Genomic DNA, 19,493 nt, shown 5'->3' with positions numbered 1-19,493 from the left:
TTTGGATAGATTCTAGAAAAATATTAATAATAATGGTAATAATAATCTAGCAATTTATTGAATGTTTATTACACATCTGGTACTAAACTAATGATGAAAACACATCTCTTTTCTGTAACTCAGTTTTATATCTGCTGGTCCCCAAATTGTCAAAATATTCATTTCTAAATTTCTAAATGAGATATCTTTATAATCTGTTTGCAATTGTTAACTTGGATGATAGGTTTATAGAGATACATTATACTATTTTTTCTACTTAAAAAAAAATTTTGATCTGGGTTCCACTTTTGGTTTATTAAGAACCACATTTTAAATTCAAGGGCTCTAGAATTGAAAACCTATCCAACAATATGAGTATTTGAGGTCAGAGGGAACAATGGTGGTACATCACCATTGGACATCATGGAGCATTCATTGGAAAAAGGAATTCAACTTTTTTTCAATTTTTAAAACTTGTTCTAATTAGTTATACATGACAGTAAAATGCATTTTGACATATTGTACACAAATGGAGCACAACTTCCTATTTCTCTGGCTGTACATGGTGCAAATCTATTTTTGTGTTTTGAAACTTTCCATAGTAAGAGATTATGCAAAAATAAAAACAACAACAACAAAACTGAGCAAGCTGTACATTAACCTAAATAATATAAAAAAGAAGAAACATGTAAGCCAATGTTTTCTAGCATCTACTACGTGTCCGACTCTTCATATTGGCTGGAATTAAATACATGCCCATTTTGAAGCAATGAGGAAGCTGAGATTCAGAGAAATTAAATAACTTGCTCAAGGAGTTGAACCTTGGCCAAAGTGTATGATCTTCCCAATACAACACATAGCTCTGTTGGTCCATAAGGTTTCTGAGGGCAGGATTCTTGTGTTTTCTTGGTGATCCCAAATAAGTGGATGTACTTATAGTTCAAAATCAAATAAGTTGTTCTATAAAGAACATGACATCTGGGCTGGGGATGTGGCTCAAGCGGTATCGCGCTGGCCTGGCATGTGTGCGGCCCCAGTTCGATCCTCAGCACCACGTACAAACAAAGATGTTGTGTCCACCAAAAACTAAAAAATAAATATTAAAAATTCTCTCTCTCTCTCTTAAAAAAAAAGATTCATAATTTCCTTAAAAACAAAAGAATAATAGCATTAAAAAAAAAAAAAAGAACATGACATCTGTGCTTTACGAAAACTTTCAAAGCAACTAGGATGGCTAATGGTAATTTTGATCTTAAGGATATATCCTGGGGGGCTGGGGATGTGGCTCAAGTGATAGTGTGCTAGCCTGGCATGTGTGCCTCTGTGTTGGATCCTCAGCACCACAAATAAACAAAGATGTTGTGTCCTCTGAAAACTAAAAAATACATATAAAAATTCTCTCTCTCTCTCTCTCTCTCTCTCTCTCTCCCTCCCTCCCTCCCTCCCTCTCCCTCTCCCTAAAAAAAAAAAAAAAAGGATATATCCTGGGGCTGGGTTGTGGCTCAGCCATAGAGCGCTCACCTAGCATGTGTGAGGCCCTGGGTTCAAACCTCAGCACCACATAAAAGTAAATAAATAAAATAAAGATATTGTGTCCAACTATAACTAAAAAATAAAAAATATATTTTTAAAAAAGGATATACCCTTAGTTGAAAACTATGCATGGATATGTCCATCCCCGTGTGTGTATAGAGGCTGGGACCTTGGTGCGGGGGAGGTCTGGTAACCGGACTTCATCTCACAACCTCCCTATGAGGTTAGATATAAATTCCATGCTACAGATGAGAAAAATGAGGCAAGCCAAGTGTGGTGAGCATGATGGGTGTGATGGTAGGGTGTGATGTAGTTGGAGTTCAAATCCAAACTGGTCCAATCCCCAAACGTACAGCCTTCTACCACACCCTTAAGTTCCTTGTTAGAATCTGATTCTCTGAGGAAAACAGCTTCTATTACAGCCAAGAGTGGGTCAACCGAATTCCTCCACAGGGCGTGGGAGCAGGAACAAAATGGCAGGGTTTCTTTATTATTAGGCAAAACTCCCTGGACTGTTTGAATTTAGTCTGCCTGGACCAAACTGAACAGAAGCTGAATTGTCCCATCTGTTGTCGGAACCATCCTCACAGACTTCAAAGAATCCCAGCTCAGGAAGGAGAGATCCCCAGGGTGGAGTGGGGCTCCTAGGCCTCCTATCGGCCCCTGCAGGTCTCCACGGGCTGGTGGCGCAGCTACAGATTGTCATCCCGGCTGACTCCTCTTTGAATCTGAGGCTCTTCACAACCCCGACCCGTCCTTCCCCTCAGTCCCAAGGCCCAACTCCCGTTTGAAGTGGATGTGCGACTATTCACACTGCGCAGCTGCGAGGTGCAAGGGATTAGAGGAAGCAGCTCCCCCTGGGGCGAGGCCACCTAAACCTGGGCCAGCTGTGTGCTTCAGCTTCTCATAGGTGATAATAGCATTCTGGGCTTTTCCACGGGGATCCATAGGCTCCCGGAGGGGTCTTAATTAAAGGATGTTTGGAGGTAAACAGAGGCCAAGAACTCCATGTGGGAGCTTGTTTTGAGTTCTGGTTTCTGCCTGGCCTGGCGTCAGAGAACTGGGTTCACAGGAACCCAAGGAAATGGAAGATTTGGAAATGCAAATGGAAATGGAAATGCACCAGATGCTTCTGAGTTTCAAATCTGGAATGGGCCCACAATACATCACCCAGTTGATCATTTCTCTGTGCCAAGGTAGAAATGATGAGTAAACTGTATTGGAAATTGCTCATCTTTCTGTGATTTGAGTTACTACCTTTCAATGTATGATATTTACATGGAAAGATTGCACCGTTTTGCTAATATAATACGTATCATCCTATAGAAATTTCAAATGCGGCTTTAAGGAAAATACTAAAGATAAAAAGTAAAACATACTGTAGCTCAGTGGCAGAGCACTTGCCTAGCACGTGTGAGGCAATGGGTTTGGTCCTCAGCACCACCTAAAAATAAACAAATGAAATAAAGCATGCTGGGCATCTGCAATTACAAAAGAAAAAAAAAATTAAAGTAAAACATGATTATGGAAAAGTTAATTATAAAAATCAGCAACACAGTTTTGTGATTTCATTTGAATTTAACTCTTTTTAAATAAGCAGAGAATATGTCTGCTTTTTAAAATGTTTAATTGGCACATAATCGTCTATATTTATTGGGTACACTGTAATATTTCAATACATGATTCAATATATAATAATCATATCAGGGTAACTGGCGTACTCATTAGTTCATACATTTATGTTTGTATGGAGAAACTTCAAAATCCTCTCTATTAGCTGAAATACACAATTAATTCTTGTCAACCATGGTTACCCTACTGTTTTATAAAACATTAGAAACGATTCCTTCTATCCAGCTGTATTCCTGTACTTATTACTCTCTTCTCTCCATTCCCCCCTGTTTCCCAGACTCTGATAACCACTATTCTACTCCCTAATTCTATGTGATCAACTTTTTTTAGCCTCCACACATAAATGAGAACATGTAGAATTTGCCTTTCTGTGCCTGGCTTATATCACTTAACACAAATTTCTCCAGTTTCATCCATGTTGCCACAAATGACAGGATTTAATTTTTTATGGTCTACACTGTGTTGTGTAGACCATTTTTTTTAACCCATTCATCTGTTATGTACACTAAGGTTGATCCCATATCTTGGCTATTTTGAATAGTTCTACAATAAATTTAAAATGGAAGTTGTCTTTTTGATATTCTTATTTCTTTTCCTTTGGATATATACCCAGTGGTGGAATTGCTGAATTATATATAGTTCTATTTTTAATTTTTTGAGGAACTTTCCATATGGTTTTCCACAAAGCCTGTAGTAATTTAATTTACCATCAATGTTGTGTCAGAGTTCCTCTTTGTCCACATGATAGCATGTGTGTGTGGTTCCTCCCCCCCTTTTATAATAGATATTCTAACTGGAGTGAGATGATATTTTATTATGGTTATGATTTGCATTTCCCTGAAGAACACATCTGCTTTTAAAATATTATTTGCAAATTGCAGTAATTGTTTCATAATTTGGAAATACACATGCACACAAACAGATATATAATTATTTAATTAGGACCAGTATACTGCCTGGATTATAAGCTCCATGAGGGTAGGGATTAGGTCTGATTTGTTCACCATTGTATCCTTGGTACCTGAGATGTATTCCATATTCAATAAATATCCCTTGAATAAGTGAATTTAAAAAGGTACAAAGTAGGGGCTGGAGATGTGGCTCAAGCCTGGCATGCGTGCGGCCCGGGTTCGATCCTCAGCACCACATACAGACAAGATGTTGTGTCCGCCAAATACTAAAAAAAAAAAAAAATATTGAAATTCTCCCTCTCTCTCATTCTCTCTCACTCTTTATTTAAAAAAAAAAAAGGTACAAAGCAATGATGATGGTACTTTTATTCTATAAAGGGCCTGCTTTTTGTTTGTTTTACTTTTTTTTTTTTTTAAAGGTCAGCCTGTGCATGAAAAACCAGCCTTTTTTTTTTTTTAATATTTATTTTTTAGTTCTCGGCGGACACAACATCTTTGTTTATATGTGGTGCTGAGGATCGAACCCGAACCCGGGCTGTGCGCATCCCAGGCGAGGGTGCTACCGCTTGAGCCACATCCCCAGCCCATACTTTTTTTTTTTTTTTTTTTTTTTTAATCTTATTAAAGATTCGTTTTATGCATTTAGACTTTGTTACTTTAAGAAATCTGTTTATCTGCAAAGACATATTCTGTGGGTTATCAAATCATGTGTCTAATGGTTTGCCAGTTTATGAGACTGATAATTTTAAATAATTGGAGAACAATCCAATAAAACCAAGTAAGGGCAAAACCCACCTAAATACAATTGTTTTTGAAAGCCACTTGTTTCTGAATATTTTTAAGTTTTGCTGGAGAATGCAGGGGTCTTCATCATTTCATAGAGTTAGTATCAGGGCATTTGCACAGTTGACACACTGCACCTTCCCTCTGTAAAGATGACTAGTAGAAAAGGCAAAGGTAAGCAACTGATGTATGAGGTCAATGGGAGACCTTAGTGATGAAGATCCCAGGCAAGGCAAGTCACTGTGACACACAGGACAGTCTGAAACTCAGAGTGCTCTGTAAGAGGAAGCCTAAGTTCTCTTTAAAAAGGAAACTCCATGGACTCACCTTGGGCTTCTTCAACAGAAGCCTGGTGACTCAGAAACCCTCTCAACACTAAAACACAGATAAAAGATAATCTTTTCTTCCAAGAATAAGGATGTGTTTGGTCCTGCTATCAGAGAGGGTGGAAGAAGCAGTTTCATCATCTTTCAAACAAAACCAGCTTTGTCAAAAGTTTGCTATTTCCTGTGCCGTTCTGGTATTCCTTGTGCCCTCCAAGGATTTTTAAAGTGTCCAGGGCCATGATGTTGCCCAGTTTTGCTACCAACTTTCCTTTCCCCTGATCTTTTGTTTCAATGTCTGCTTTCTTTCCCCAATGTGCTCACTGAAGCCTGATTGTGGGGTCAAGCTATAATTAGTTTATATATGAAGTTTAATTCACTGTGGCTCTTTTGGCATTAGACTCAAATGGGCTTTGATGTCTGGCTGGAGCTTTGATCCCAGGCTCTCAAATGGTGGTCATCACCCAAACTAAAAGGATTGCCCTTTACTTTTTTTCTCTCCTATTTGGAGACAGCTTTTCCCAATTACATCATTTGTGTTTGTTTGGCCATAAAAGTTGCAAGGCATCATTTTGTTGCTTTTCTCTTTAGCAAAATGTACAATTGATGCTCCTTACTTTGCTTGTCTGCAATAGAATGTTCACTGCCCAATAAGGAATTTGTAGGATGATGCTCAAAGTTTGGTGAGTGTGCTCTTAGGAATTGTTCTGCCCAAGGGCAAAAACGCCAGACTGTGATCTGAGAGACTGTTGCTGGCTCTGCCTAGGAAATATCTTTAAATAAAAGGCTACACAACTGTAGTGCATTCAACCAAGACTCTTTTTTCATGCTGGCAACTGTAGCTTACTGGCCAGCTCCTCTGGGTAGCAGATCCACTGCATCTTTAGTGCCACACGTTCTGTTCTGAGTGTCCATAAGACAGAAGTGAAGTCTTCAGGGAAAGTGAAAGAACTAACTTGAAAGGAGATAATGAAGTAGTACTAGTGGAGAAAGAAGCACCAGTACCTGCTTTAAAAAGAAAGAGAAAGGAAAAAAAAAAAAAATCAAAACCATAGAAGGAAGTAAGACTTTATCAGTAGAAGAAGGAAGGAAGCAGTGGGTGATTTCTTTCAATTTTCTTCCAAATACCTGCAACCAAATCAAAGAATCAAAGAGGGGGAAAAAAATCCTGGGAACTAGAACAGGGAGGAGGAGACTGTTAGGTTAAGAAGAGCATAGGGGCAACCCAACCAGTCATGCTTAATATGACATTGGGGGTTTTCCTGGAAAAAACAATTACACCATTAAGCTCCTTGCTTCTAACTTCATTTGACAGCCCAAGTTTGTTTTAATTGGCATGTGAATGAACAGCATTATTTATTAATCTGCAATGGATACTTTGGAAAGCATAACCTTTTTTCCTATTTGTGACCATTTTATTGGAGGAACCATCAGAACGCATTAGTTTTAATATTTAAACTTGCTGGAAACCCTTTTTCATGGAGATGTACAAGCTGTTATGGCAAATGGTTTGCTTTGGAGTAATGAGCCAGCTCAAAGTGGCATTTGGTGGGAGGGGGGTTGGGAAGGTTAGGGAGGTTTGGAGACATAGCAACTTGTCTATCTGCTTTAGCAAGATTTATTAGTAGTGTGTAAAAACATGTTTCAGCTTCTTCCCCCTCCTCAACTGTATAAATATAGTTGTCAATGTGTGACATAACACAGGCCACAATAATAGACTCCGCCCAGCCAGGCGGAATCTGATTCAGACTAGAAAGCAAGATGCTTGTTTAGAAAAGAACAGAATGAAACAATGACAGAAGACACGGGTGAGTGGTATTTGGCAGGCAGGAGAAGTCATTATTTGTTAGTCTTACTAAATTTAGGGAGCAAAATTAGTTCCTGTATTATCAAATAGGGGTTGGTACACAGTAGGCATGAAGAATAGGTGACCTGAATAGAATTCATTTTGTCAGCTTAGGAACACCTGGAATACAATTTCATTTTTAGATCTACTATGGAATCTTGTTAATTATCAAGGTTGTAGTTCCTTTCATGTATGGAGAAGGTAAAATGGGGAGGAGAGTCAAGGGTGGCAAAGGAGCTTTTGCTTTTGTTTTTTGTCTTTTTGGTAAATATCAACTTAGTTACATTTGTAATGGAGATTAAATGGGTACTATTAAGTTTAAAAGTTAGTTAAAAAGTATGTTAATGAATAAACAATCTACAACTAATCTACATCCTCTTGAGTTTCTAGCAATTATCAGTTGAATGCTTGCAATGCACTGTGCTAAGAACAGTTAGTCTGCGAGGGGTAGACTGCCTTCAGGGAGCTTTTATAAAATAGCTGGAGAGAAGAGATACACATAAACACCTACATACACAGATGTGTGTGCACACACCCAGGTAAATAACCAAACAATAGCTTGTGGAAAGGTCCAAATATTCATTCAGTTAAGGAGTTCAAAGGAGGGAAGAGAGTGAGCTAATTTTGGAAGGAAGATTAGACCACATAGTGAAGGGACAAAGAAAATTCCTGGCAGGGGTAAGCAGCTGGTCAAAGGTGCAAGAGTCTGCAATAATGATATAAGAAGTATTCCTTCACACAACACTTTGCCTGAACTTCAGCAAAATGTGACATGCTGGTTTCAATTTCTGTGTTGCTTGCCTGTGTGCTTTTAACAATCGCGTGGTACTGTCCCATAAACAGACCAGCTAGTGGCATTTGAAGATCCCTAGCTCACTGAAATTCCCTGTGTCCAGTGTCCTAAGCCTAAATGATCATCCCACAAATGATACTTCAGGGGAAAATTTGATAAGTTCCCCTGGTGGGGTGGGGCAAGAGGCACAAGTCATAAAACCTTAAAATCTTTGTGCCAGCTATGTTGTAAACACACTCTTTCAAGAGATGTATGTTGTATGATGTACATTATCAAAATTCTTGCAACAGGCAAGTTCTGATAGTAGCTCCATTTCACCTTTGGGGAAACATGCAGAGAGGGCAAGTAATTTGCCCATACAGCTATTCAAGAGTGAAACAGGATTTCAAATTCAGGTACTCTGGTTTCAGAGTCTGGCTCTAGTGATCAGAGACTAAATAACAACGTTAAAAAGCAAACAAAACCCCAGTCGCATAAGCACGCACACTCATAAACTTTAGGCTTTTAAAAGAACTGATGCCACCGGCTCGCTCTTAGATGACATCCTCCTGCTTGGTTTTAAATGCCTTCTAAAGTGAGATTTCCGTCAAAAATTAAGAAGAGCAAAACTTAAAAACGTTTTTAAAACAACCCTGCAATGTGCTTTGTAGGGATGCTTTTACAAAATGGAGTTAGAAAAAACAAAACAAAACAAAACAAACAAACAGAAACAAAACCAAAAGCTCAACTCCTAGAAATGGTCTTCGAATACACTCGCAGTAACTAGCTTGGGAAGGTGAAAGAAACCAAAACCAGTGTGAACGGACCCGAGAGTGGACGTGTGGGGAAAGGGTTAAGATTGTGTACTGCAACTTGGTCGAGTTTCAGAAAGTTCTCTGGGGAGCCCAACTGCCGCGTCCCTTTGCGGACCCTGCCGGCTAGGCGGACTGTAACAGGATGCTGGGGCTCCAGGCGCTCGCCCCTCGCTTTTGGGTGATGGAAAAGAGCCAATGAGCAACGAGGAAAAATCGGGTGCAGTGAAGTCGGAAAGGGGGCTAGCAGGCCCGCGGGAAGGGCGGGGGAGGAGACGGGGAGGGGCGGGGAGGAGGAGGCCGGCGGTGAGCGCGAGCGGCGCGCCTGACAGGAGACCGGTGAACGAGGGGAGCGAACCTAGAGCAGAGGGGCCGGCGCGGGGAGGCGGGCGCCAGGCGGGGGTGGCCCGGCCACCGCGCGTGACGTAGCGCCGGGCTGGGCGTTATCAGCTGCGGGGCCGTGGCTAGGGACTCGCGGCGACAGCGGACGGCGCCGCTCGGGCCGGGTCCTCGGCAGCCGGCTGCCGCGAGCGGGTCCCGAGCGCTTGTGGCTTTGGTCCCCGCAGCTGTGCCCCAGTGCGGGGAGGCATGAACTCGCAGCTGCAGCCCTAGCGCCTCGCTCCTCCACCCTGGCAGCCCGGCTGCGGTGACCGGTCTTTGCTCCTGGGTTGGGGGCCATGAAGCCGAGTCCAGCCGTCACCGCGAGGGAGCTGGAGCCTCAGGCACCCGCCCGGGGCGAGCAGCGTGCGGCGGAGCCCGAGGGGCGCTGGCGGGAGAAGGGCGAGGCGGACACCGAGCGGCAGCGCACCCGAGAACGGCAGGAGGCCACGCTGGCCGGGCTGGCCGAGCTGGAGTACCTGCGCCAGCGCCAGGAGCTGCTGGTCCGGGGCGCCCTGCGCGGCGTCGGGGGCGCGGGGACCGCTGCGCCCCGAGCAGGGGAGCTGCCTGCCGAGGCGGCGCAGCGCAGCCGCCTGGAGGAGAAGTTCTTGGAGGAGAACATCTTGCTGCTGCGGAAGCAATTGGTAAGTCGTGCCCGGAGGTGAGGCTAGGCTGCCCCTGCCGCGGGACTGGAGGTCGGGCAGGTGGTCTGGTGGGGGCACGGGTTGCCTCTGGCTGGGGAAATTCTTGCAGTCTTGAGCCCCCACCCCCATCCCCGCCTCATACCTCCCTAACCCCCAGTGCTGTGTGCCTGTGGCGCGTCGTTCTGGCGTGTGCCTGCTTTGTGTCAGGTGAGGGGCTGGCGACCTCGGGCGGATTGCGGGGAGGGGGTGGCTGCTCTCCCCTCCTCCTCTGCATTCGAGATTCTTGGAGTCGCTAGTTCCTACCTTGTCTCCATAGTTAAATGAGTACATGCCCTTTCCCCAGAGGTTCGCAACCCCGCACTTAAAATGCCATTTCATTAGGAGGTCTCCCTAGTTTCATCTCCTCCCGCAGAGAGGGGACAAAAGCGAGGAGGGGGCTTGTGGCTCGGCTAACTAACACCGAGTTTTACGATTACACTGAAGCCCCTGTAGGGAGCCCTGCCCCTCCCAGGGATCTCCCCAGCATACCAGCTTTCTCCTGGACTGGTGCTTAGTTTCAAATAGAAGTCCTTTGTATAAGGCAGCTAAAACTAGATTGAAATTGATGGCAATTTGGCTGGAGAACGTGCCTCCTCTTCTTTATGCGTTCTGCTAGCTGTGATTGGTGGTAGAGGTGGGAGAAGAGAGAACTTGCTCTCGAGGAGCATTTATCTTACAGGATTTCTGTCAGCGTCCCAGGCACTCTATGCAGTCTTCATTAATGGAAAGAAAAGGAACTTTGGACCTTAGTGTATTGAGAACAGCTTTTGACCCCGCCTCAGAATAATGGCGGCAGCTTTGTTTCGGTGACCTCAAAATGTGGTTTTGGAAAACGGCAAAAAGATCCTTATCTGACCATGTGATACTATCTGAAAGTAGACACATGCTAGATAATGGCCCTCTTAAAATAAAGTGGAGGCTGTCAGTGTCATGTGTTTTCTTGTTTTGTCTCTTTTCAGACAATTTATTTTTTGAGCATCTAAGTGCCTTTACTTATTTGGTTCATTTTTCCTGAAGAAACTCAAATTTTAGCAAACAAACATCTGATTTATGTCCTCTAGCTTTTTAAATCAAAGAACAGTCAAGAGGAGTAGGTATTCATGTGCATCTATTTTGTAAGGATGTATGCTGTGGTTTTGTGTGATAGCTCTGGTTTGGGCGTTTTACTGTTTCTTTGAACAGACCAGGATCATATGTAATAACGATTTGAACCAATTCTCACTGGTTATGCCTGGTCATTTACATTTTATGCAGTGCCTTGTGCAATAGCACATTTTGGGCTTCATGACTGTTAGGATTGCAATTGATGCATTCCTATTGTCTGTCTGAGGGGAGCAAGGCAGTATGTCAGGAGAATTCCAGTCCAGTCAGTGTTTATGGTACTATTTTCATTTGTAGACTTGGCATTCATGATTTGAACCAGATGCCTTTTGAGTTCTTTTGCCTTTCCAGCCAGCTCTAGGAAGCACTAGGTGGCAGTGTGAGTTAGCACAACCAATCTGTCACCTTTGGAAACCTGAGCTGAGTTCAAATCTTGATGGACCTTCCCTTGAGGGTTTTGGATTCTGCCAGCTCACATTATACTTGGCACTGGCTATTAGTATTAGTTTCTCACTTTCAAAGGCCCTAAGACTGATTAAACCCCACAAAGCAACTAATAGAAAACAAAACTCTGCAGGCCAAGACATTTGGCCAGAAAACCTCACCTAAGTAAGATTATAATGTATTGTAGGAAACTTGTTACTCTGACTTCAAATTCAAAAGTCTACCACGAAGCTTTATTTTAAACTGGCTATATACCAGATGGATTAAAGTCTCTCTGTAGTTTTCTTGCCTCTCCCTATAAAAAGTCACAGATTGTATATATTAGTTAAAACAAACAACAAAAAAAAGTGCTTTAGAAAAATGAAGAAACTGCATCATCATAAAACAAGAGAAAGTAGAATTAAAGATAGGACATGTTTTCCAGTTACTGAAATTTTTCTTTACTTCAGGTTATCCAATAAAATTTTGGTTTTGGGAAGGGTTAGTGAACCTTGAAAACTTAAGACTTTCTGGTTCTTTGTCACTAAAGTATATTCATTTTTCCTTTCCCCGTTTCTTCCTAATCAGAATTGTTTAAGGAGAAGAGATGCTGGCTTGTTGAATCAGTTGCAAGAACTTGACAAACAGATAAGTGACTTGAAACTGGATGTAGAGAAGACATCTGAAGAACATCTGGAGACAGACAGCCGGCCTAGCTCAGGTGAGTGTGTGTACACAAGGACAGAATTCTGCACTCACAGGTAGCCCCCTGTGGTTGGTAGTTCCAGACTTGCAAATGGCAGTGGGGTTTGTTTCCATTGCTGAGAGAACTAAGAGTAGTTTACTATTCAGTTGCGTGAGAAAGAAATAAAGTCAGATGATAAAATTTTTAATAATGAGATTGATCTGACTGCAGTCCCCTGAGTTTTTTGTTGTTTTTTTTTTTTTTAAAAAAAAAAGGTTCTATTCAAATTTTTGGAAGAGCAGTCCTTTGAAACTTGAGAAAGTCAGAATTGGGTGAGAAAATTAGTCACACTTCAACTTCCTGAGATCACTTCAAAAGTTTTTTTTTCTTTTAAACCATTTGGCTCCTTAGATTTTATTTTCTCTTAAGGCTATTCCTTCTGAAAGATTCATGATAAAGTTGAAGCTTTGGCAGATCTAAGTTCCTTTCTTACACATCTTTAAAGGCAAGGCCAAGGAGGAAGGTCAATTTGATGGTGAGAGTAACTTTGAAACATAACCATAGTTATACACTCTTTGCCTTTTCATGATGATTGTTTGAAATAAAACCATATTATCAGCTATTAGACTCTAAAATCCAGTGAAATAAAATGGCCCAAAACACCAAAAAATAAAACCCTCCTCCCTTTTTTCCTTTTAAGCATGAATGTGTATTATCCTTGACATAATTTTAATTCCTACGATTTTTTTATTTATAGGGTTTTATGAGCTGAGTGATGGGGCTTCAGGATCCCTTTCTAATTCCTCTAACTCGGTGTTCAGTGAGTGTTTATCCAGTTGTCATTCCAGCACTTGCTTTTGCAGTCCCTTGGAGGCAACCTTGACTATCTCAGATGGTTGCCCCAAATCTGCAGGTAAGAATTGTTAGCATTGATAGAAATTTTAACTGTCAGGGTTAAGGAACCTTAGAGTTATGTAGCTCTGACCTCTTTTGCTTATGGAAAACCAAAAGTTCATCAATTTACTTCACTGAGTGCCATAATATGTCTAAATTTATAGCTTTATCTAGATGAATGTCTAGGATTAATTTAGTCTTCTTTGGGTCTCATTTGGCTTTGTATTCTCATAGTAGCAAGACAATTTAACAGTGGAGATACTGCACCAATATTATAAGTCTTGAACTGAATTTCTGAGTTTTTGCTGTTTAATTTGTCTGTATTTTCTTTTTCTTTTTTTTTTTTTTTTTTTGGTGCTGGGGATTGAATCTAGAGTATTGTGGCATGCTGAACACATGTTCTATCATTGTGCTATATCTCTAACCCCATTGCATTTCTTTTGAAAACCATTCTGGAACAGTTTTCTTCTTCCTTTAATCACTTAAAACTAAAGTGTACATTAAGTTAAATATGTCCATCATCTTTGTCAAGAACTGGCACCTCAGAAAGCTCTGGCCCTCCATGTTTCCCAGAATACTCTGTATGATATGCACCCTTCCCTCCCTCAGCCCATAATTCTCCACTTGGGACTATACTTGCTATGACCTCCTGAGAGAATCATATTGTTAGTACTGGCAGTTTTTGCATTTCTACTATGTGGCATGCACCACTAGATGCTCTGCATATCTCTTTTGATCCTCACAACAGTTCTGCAGAGTGTGTAGGTATTTTTAGCTCTGTTTTATGTATTTGAGGCCAATTGAAGTTCTTTAAGCTATTTACATAGTAAGTGGCAGAGGCAGGATTCAAGCTCATGTCTAACTGCCAGGTCCATGTTTACCATCCCAAGGGAATTCAAATTTTTTTTTTTTTTTGAGAGAGAGAATTTTAATATTTATTTTTTAGTTTTCGGCGGATACAACATCTTTGTTTGTATGTGGTGTTGAGGATTGAACCCGGGCTGCACGCATGCCAGGCGAGCGCGCTACCGCTTGAGCCACATCCCCAGCCCGGAATTCAAAATTTTTATATTCAACCATCTCATCTAATAGAGGAGGAATTTTGGCTTATAAGCTGTTGTCAGAAACTCCCCATGGGCTGAATGGCAGAGTTGTTGCTGAAATTCACGACTACACCTTTGATCCTATGAAAGAGCAGAGAAGATAAGAGCTGCTGCAGGTGCTGGCACAAGTCACTGTACTCTGTGTTTATCTATTTTTCACTTGGGTATGAGACTGAACTTTTGAGTTCAGGCAAGGAAAACCTAACACTGAGCAGCAGAGGTTGCTAATTGGTTTGTATTTGTATAATATGTGTTCCAACAGCAATCATTTGGGGAAACACAGAACTGTGTTATCTAGAGTGTCTGGGCCTCAAGTTCATTGATAATTGTTCTTCCTCACTCTGTAAATCTGGTTTCAGAGGTAAACTTTATAAGCCCATTGAAAGGTACTTTTGTACAGGTTTTCCTTGAAGACAGACCTCTGGCTCTCTCAAATGCCCTCCTTGCATCATTGAGACAGTTGGGTTGGGCCTTGAGCTCTCTGGTTCAACTCTTAAATAAGGACAAGGGATCAGTGGTGAAATGTAGGTAAATGTGGCTTTTAGTAAGGCAAAAGCTGGGCGTGGTCTTGTGGGCTTGTAATCCCAGTAGCTCTGGAAGATGAAGCATGAGGGAGGCGGAAGTAGGAGGATCAGGAGTTCAAAGCCAGCCTCAGCAACTTGGCAGGGCAATAAGCAACTCAGTGAGACCCTTTTATCTCCAATATAATACAAAATAGGGAGCTAGGGATGTGGCTCAGTGATTGAGTGCCCCTGAGTTCAATCTCCAGCACTGAAAAAGAGAAAAAAGTAAGGCAAAGATAGGACTTAGGGTAGAGGAGGAGGAGGCATGGGAAAGGATAGAGCTTTCCTTTTCTTAGAACAAACTATTTATTTATTGGGGGTTGAGTAGATGAAGATTATCATTTCCCTTTTTAAAATATTTTCTTTATAAAAGAAATTTATTACAGGTACATAGGTTTTTAATATCTGGATAAATAAATATAATGGAATATAAATCAATGATGGACTCAACTTTGATTTTTCTCTGATAACTTAAGGTCATTAAAAGGATTTGATGTTTATAATATTCACTAAGAAATCAAAATCATCACCAGGTGCTGTGGCCCACACCTGTAATCCCAGTGGCTTGGGAGGCTGAGACAGGAGGATCCTGAATTCAAAGCCAACCTCAGCAATGGAGAGGTGCTAAGCAACTCAGTGAGAACCCTGTCTCTAAACAAAATACAAAATAGGGCTGGGGATATAGCTTAGTGGTTGAGTGCCCCTAAATTCAATGCCTAGTAACCCCACCTTCAAAAAAAAAAAAAAAAAAAAGAAAAAGAAAAAAGTTAAAATCATTTAACTAAGGAAAAATTTTGATTTCATTATATTTTGGTATCAACATTGTTAAGATGTGGGAAATTTATCCACTACTAGTACTCAATCTTTTAAAAAGTCTTATGAAGAACTCCCTATCCTATTAAACAATATTTTGTTTTTTAATATCACTATTGAAAATATGCTGTTATTATTATTGAAATTTGATCAGTTTATTTGACCTTTTAGGTGTTTTATCTGAACAGATATCATTAGGAATCAAGTTTTAAAAAGTACAAAATGAGGAAAAAGTCCATAGAAACTAATTTATCCAAAGAATTTTAAAAGGAAGCCAGAACAGACTCATTGATTTTTTTTTCCAGTTAAAAATGCAATAGTTATTGTTGAAAATTTAGAAAGATGAAAGTGAACATCAACTTTTTCCCTATCACACTGAGGTGCTACTATTACAACCTTGGTATGACTTCATCTTAGACTTTCTTTGTATAAACACAAATAATCATACTCTTATATCATGATTTTCACTAACATTTATAGTGTTTTCCCTTTTCAATAATTTGAAAACATTTCTAATGACTAAATGTATTTCCTTCATAGAACATATCATATCTTGCCAAATTTTTGTTAAATTTGTTTTTCATTCATTCAGTTATATGAACCTTATGTAAACTGGTAGAGTAACTAGTGGAGTATTTTTTTTATTCCTTTGTTATTCATTCTCTACCCATGAACTTGTCTTAATAAAAACTGGTCAGAGACAAGATGGTGCTACTAATTAATTTCTTCAGAGTGTACCTTTAAATGTTTTTCAGATCTCATAGGATGGTTGGAATATAAAGAAGGCCACTGTGAAGACCAGGCCTCAGGGGCAATTTGCTGTTCCCCCTCCACACCACAATTTAATTCCCTTGATGTCATTGCAGATGTGAATCCCAAGTACCAGTGCGATCTGGTGTCTAAAAACGGGAATGATGTATATCGCTATCCCAGTCCGCTTCATGCTGTGGCTGTGCAGAGCCCAATGTTTCTCCTTTGTCTGACGGGCAACCCTCTGAGGGAAGAGGACAGGCTTGGGAACCATGCAAATGACATTTGCGTTGGATCTGAACTGGATGCCACCAAAACAGAGAGTTCTTTACCATCTCCAAGCAGTCTGTGGTCTGCTTCCCATCCTTCACCCAGTAAAATGGATGGCTATATTCTGAGCCTGGTTCAGAAAAAAACACATCCTGTAAGGACCAACAAACCCAGAACCAGTGTGAAGGCTGACCCCACGAAAGGGCTTCTGAGAAATGGGAGCGTGTGTGTCAGGGCCATTGGCGGCCTCTCGCAGGGCAACGCCGTGAACCTTAAGAATTCCAAACAAGCGTGTTTGCCCACTGGGGGAATACCCTCTTCGGACAATGGGGTATTCTCCCCACTGAAGCAATGGTCAAAAGAATCAAAAGGAGAGCAACAGGAAAGTAAAAGGTTGCCGCCACCCGAGAGTTGCTTGGCAAGCACGGTCTCCGAGCTCCAAAGCAAGCATCTGCCCCCAAATGCCAAGGCAGCTTCTCAAGAACATGCGTGGTGTCCAGCTGCTGGGAAAGGTGAGTCCCTGAAAGAAAGCTGTCAGAACTCAGCTGCCTCTCCAAAAGAGAGCCCCGGCAGAGGTCCTGTGCCCTTGCAGGAGAACAAGGCTGTGCAGTCCCTGAAAAAAATGCCGCAGAAAAACAGCCTGCAGGCTGTCCCGGCGCCGGTTCCTCCTCCACTGCTGCCGCCTGCCTTTCCTTTGGAGGAGAGGCCTACATTGGATTTCAAAAGCGAGGGCTCTTCTTCGCAAAGCCTGGAGGAAGGGCATCTGGTCAAAGCTCAGTTCATTCCGGGGCAGGCACCGGGTGGCAGGCTCCACCGGGGCCACAGGAACATGGGCGTCGCGAGAAGCTCCACCCTGAAGCACCGAGGCCAGGCCCTGCAGGGTCTGGAGAACAGTCTGCCGACCGTCCGGGAGAAAACCCGGTCAGGGAGCAAGAAGTGTCGTTTCTCCGACGACTTGGATACAAATAAGAAACTCAAGAAAGCCACTACCAAGGGACGGAAGAGTGGGAGTGGGCCTTCCGACGTGGGTCTTCCCGGCAGGCCCCTGGGCAGCGGCCACAGGGCGGGAAACAAGGCGCACGGCCACGGACGGGAGCCGGTGGTGGCCAAACCTAAGCACAAGCGAACCGACTACCGGCGGTGGAAGTCCTCGGCTGAGATTTCTTACGAAGAGGCCCTGAGGAGGGCCCGGAGGGCTCGCAGGGAGCACGTGGGTGTGTACCCGGTGCCGGTGGCAGTGTCCTACGCCAGTCCCTATGCCTACGTAGCCAGTGACTCCGAGTACTCGGCCGAGTGCGAGTCCCTCTTCCACTCCACCGTGGTGGACACCAGCGAGGATGAGCAGAGCAACTACACCACCAACTGCTTCGGGGACAGTGAGTCCAGCGTGAGCGAGGGCGAGTTTGTGGGCGAGAGTACCACCACCAGCGACTCCGAAGAAAGCGGGGGCTTAATTTGGTCCCAGTTTGTCCAGACCCTCCCAATTCAAACGGTCACGGCCCCTGACCTTCATAACAACCCCACAAAAACCTTTGTCAAAATTAAGGCTTCGCACAACCTCAAGAAGAAGATCCTCCGCTTTCGTTCTGGCTCTTTGAAACTGATGACCACAGTTTGAGTAGAAAGTGTCTTTCCCCCCTGTTACTGGGGTGCGGGGGGTGGGTGGGGGGAACAAAGAGGGGGAAAAAGGGGGGAAAAAGATGATGTCTTAATTTTTGTGTGATAATTTCATAGAATGTTTTTCTTTTATTAAGAGAAAACCAAGGTAAATTATGTCTCATCTTCATCATGTATGGTCTCCTAGTGCCTTTAATGGAAGGTAAAGGATATATTGCTAGTTGTAAGTAAATATTGACGTTTTAATGGTGGTGATAGTGAATGAATTTTGTGGTATCAACTGACTTGTAAATTTTATGAGCATCTGACAAGGGACAGGTTTTGATCAATTTTATTGGAATGAGACCTTTTGATTTCAAGGTCAGGTGGATGGAATCTTAGGATGTGCATTTGCTTCGTGATTCTTAGGGCAATGTCTCTGTAAGGTCTTTCCTGTTGAGGGGCATTCTATACAATTGTGTGAAGTAAGTACAAGAAAGAGTCATTGTTTCTTTAATTTTTAATTTTTAAATAGTGTAGTCTACATTTCTCAGATGTCTTCCGATCCTATTTTCTTCTCAGAACTTTTATGTTTACTGGACTCAAAACTTGTAGACCAGACCTTAAATCCAGAGATGGCAAACTGGATAGGGAGGCTGGTAATACCTTGACAGGATTCAGAAAAACTTTTGCCATACTTGGTGCCTAGCCCCTGTTACAGTAACCCCTTCTTGGGCTATATAGCCAGCATTTTGATGCCTTTCTCTCCGTCCCTGATTTGTAGCTAATTCAACCATCTGTCCCATGAGGGACTTGCCTTTGGGTTAAAATGTTGGTCCTCTGGTACAAAGAAATTCAGTCTTAATTAAATAACCTTTGGGCGTGTCACCAAGCTTAGAATTGCTCACTGAGCACGGTGCCACCTAAGCATTGGCCTGAACATTAGTGCAATCCAGCCCAGATTGGACCACTGACCCTATCGGGAAGGGCTTTTTTTTTTTTTTAGTAAACAGTATTGTGTAAAATGCTTTTTAATACCAATATTTGCATGTTTTGTGCATGAGTAGTATTTGTTTTGATATTCCTGTTGTTAAATTACTGTATGATATAAACAGTATGTGTTTTATATATATCATTGTGTAAATTTAATATAACACATTATATGCTGTAATAAACAATTTGTTTTACTGCTGTTAAGTTTGTTATTTGGTTATAAAACCAGATGTTTACACCTATAAATCTTGTGCTGATTATTGGTGATGTTTGTTAGATTTGTATTACGCCTACTCTAGAATTAGAATATTATTTGCAATAATTAAGACAGATTTTAATGTTCTTGGTATGGATGAGTAAGCAAATCTGGAAAAGCAAATCACTTCTTTAGGATAGTAAGGTGATTTAAAATTAAGGTAAATTTTATAGATGTCTCTTAAGGAAAACATTTCTGAGAAGATCTCCCCCAACTCTTTTTTATAAAAAAATTAAACAGGTGGAAAAGTTGAAAAAGTGGTACGATTAAACTAGATTCAACTATTGCTGACATAGTTTTCCATGTTTGCTTTAGCTCTCTATTATGTATGTATTAGGTTAAACCATATTACTGATTTTGAAGGTTAAAGACAGATACTGGCAATCCTTCCCTC

The 19,493-nt window shown here is 41.7% G+C and overlaps 1 protein-coding gene across 2 annotated transcripts; it reads left to right on the top strand.

Moving 5' to 3' along the window:
• Nucleotides 1-9,268: 9,268 nt before the first annotated feature.
• Dact1 (dishevelled binding antagonist of beta catenin 1) lies at nucleotides 9,269-17,872 on the top strand. 2 transcript variants are annotated; one of them, XM_076848358.2, is made up of 4 exons: nucleotides 9,269-9,613; nucleotides 11,765-11,897; nucleotides 12,619-12,774; nucleotides 16,101-17,872. In XM_076848358.2, the coding sequence occupies exons 1-4, from the start codon at nucleotides 9,269-9,271 to the stop codon at nucleotides 17,870-17,872; spliced, it is 2,406 nt and encodes an 801-aa protein (XP_076704473.2). The 2 variants fall into 2 exon arrangements, with proteins under 2 accessions (XP_076704473.2, XP_076704472.2); XM_076848357.2 differs by having other exon boundaries at nucleotides 15,990-17,872.
• The last annotated feature ends 1,621 nt before the right edge of the window (nucleotides 17,873-19,493 follow it).

This window comes from Callospermophilus lateralis, chromosome 3 (genome assembly GCF_048772815.1).
Source record: "Callospermophilus lateralis isolate mCalLat2 chromosome 3, mCalLat2.hap1, whole genome shotgun sequence".
NCBI lineage: Eukaryota > Metazoa > Chordata > Mammalia > Rodentia > Sciuridae > Callospermophilus > Callospermophilus lateralis.
This window is presented reverse-complemented; position numbering and strand designations above follow the sequence as displayed.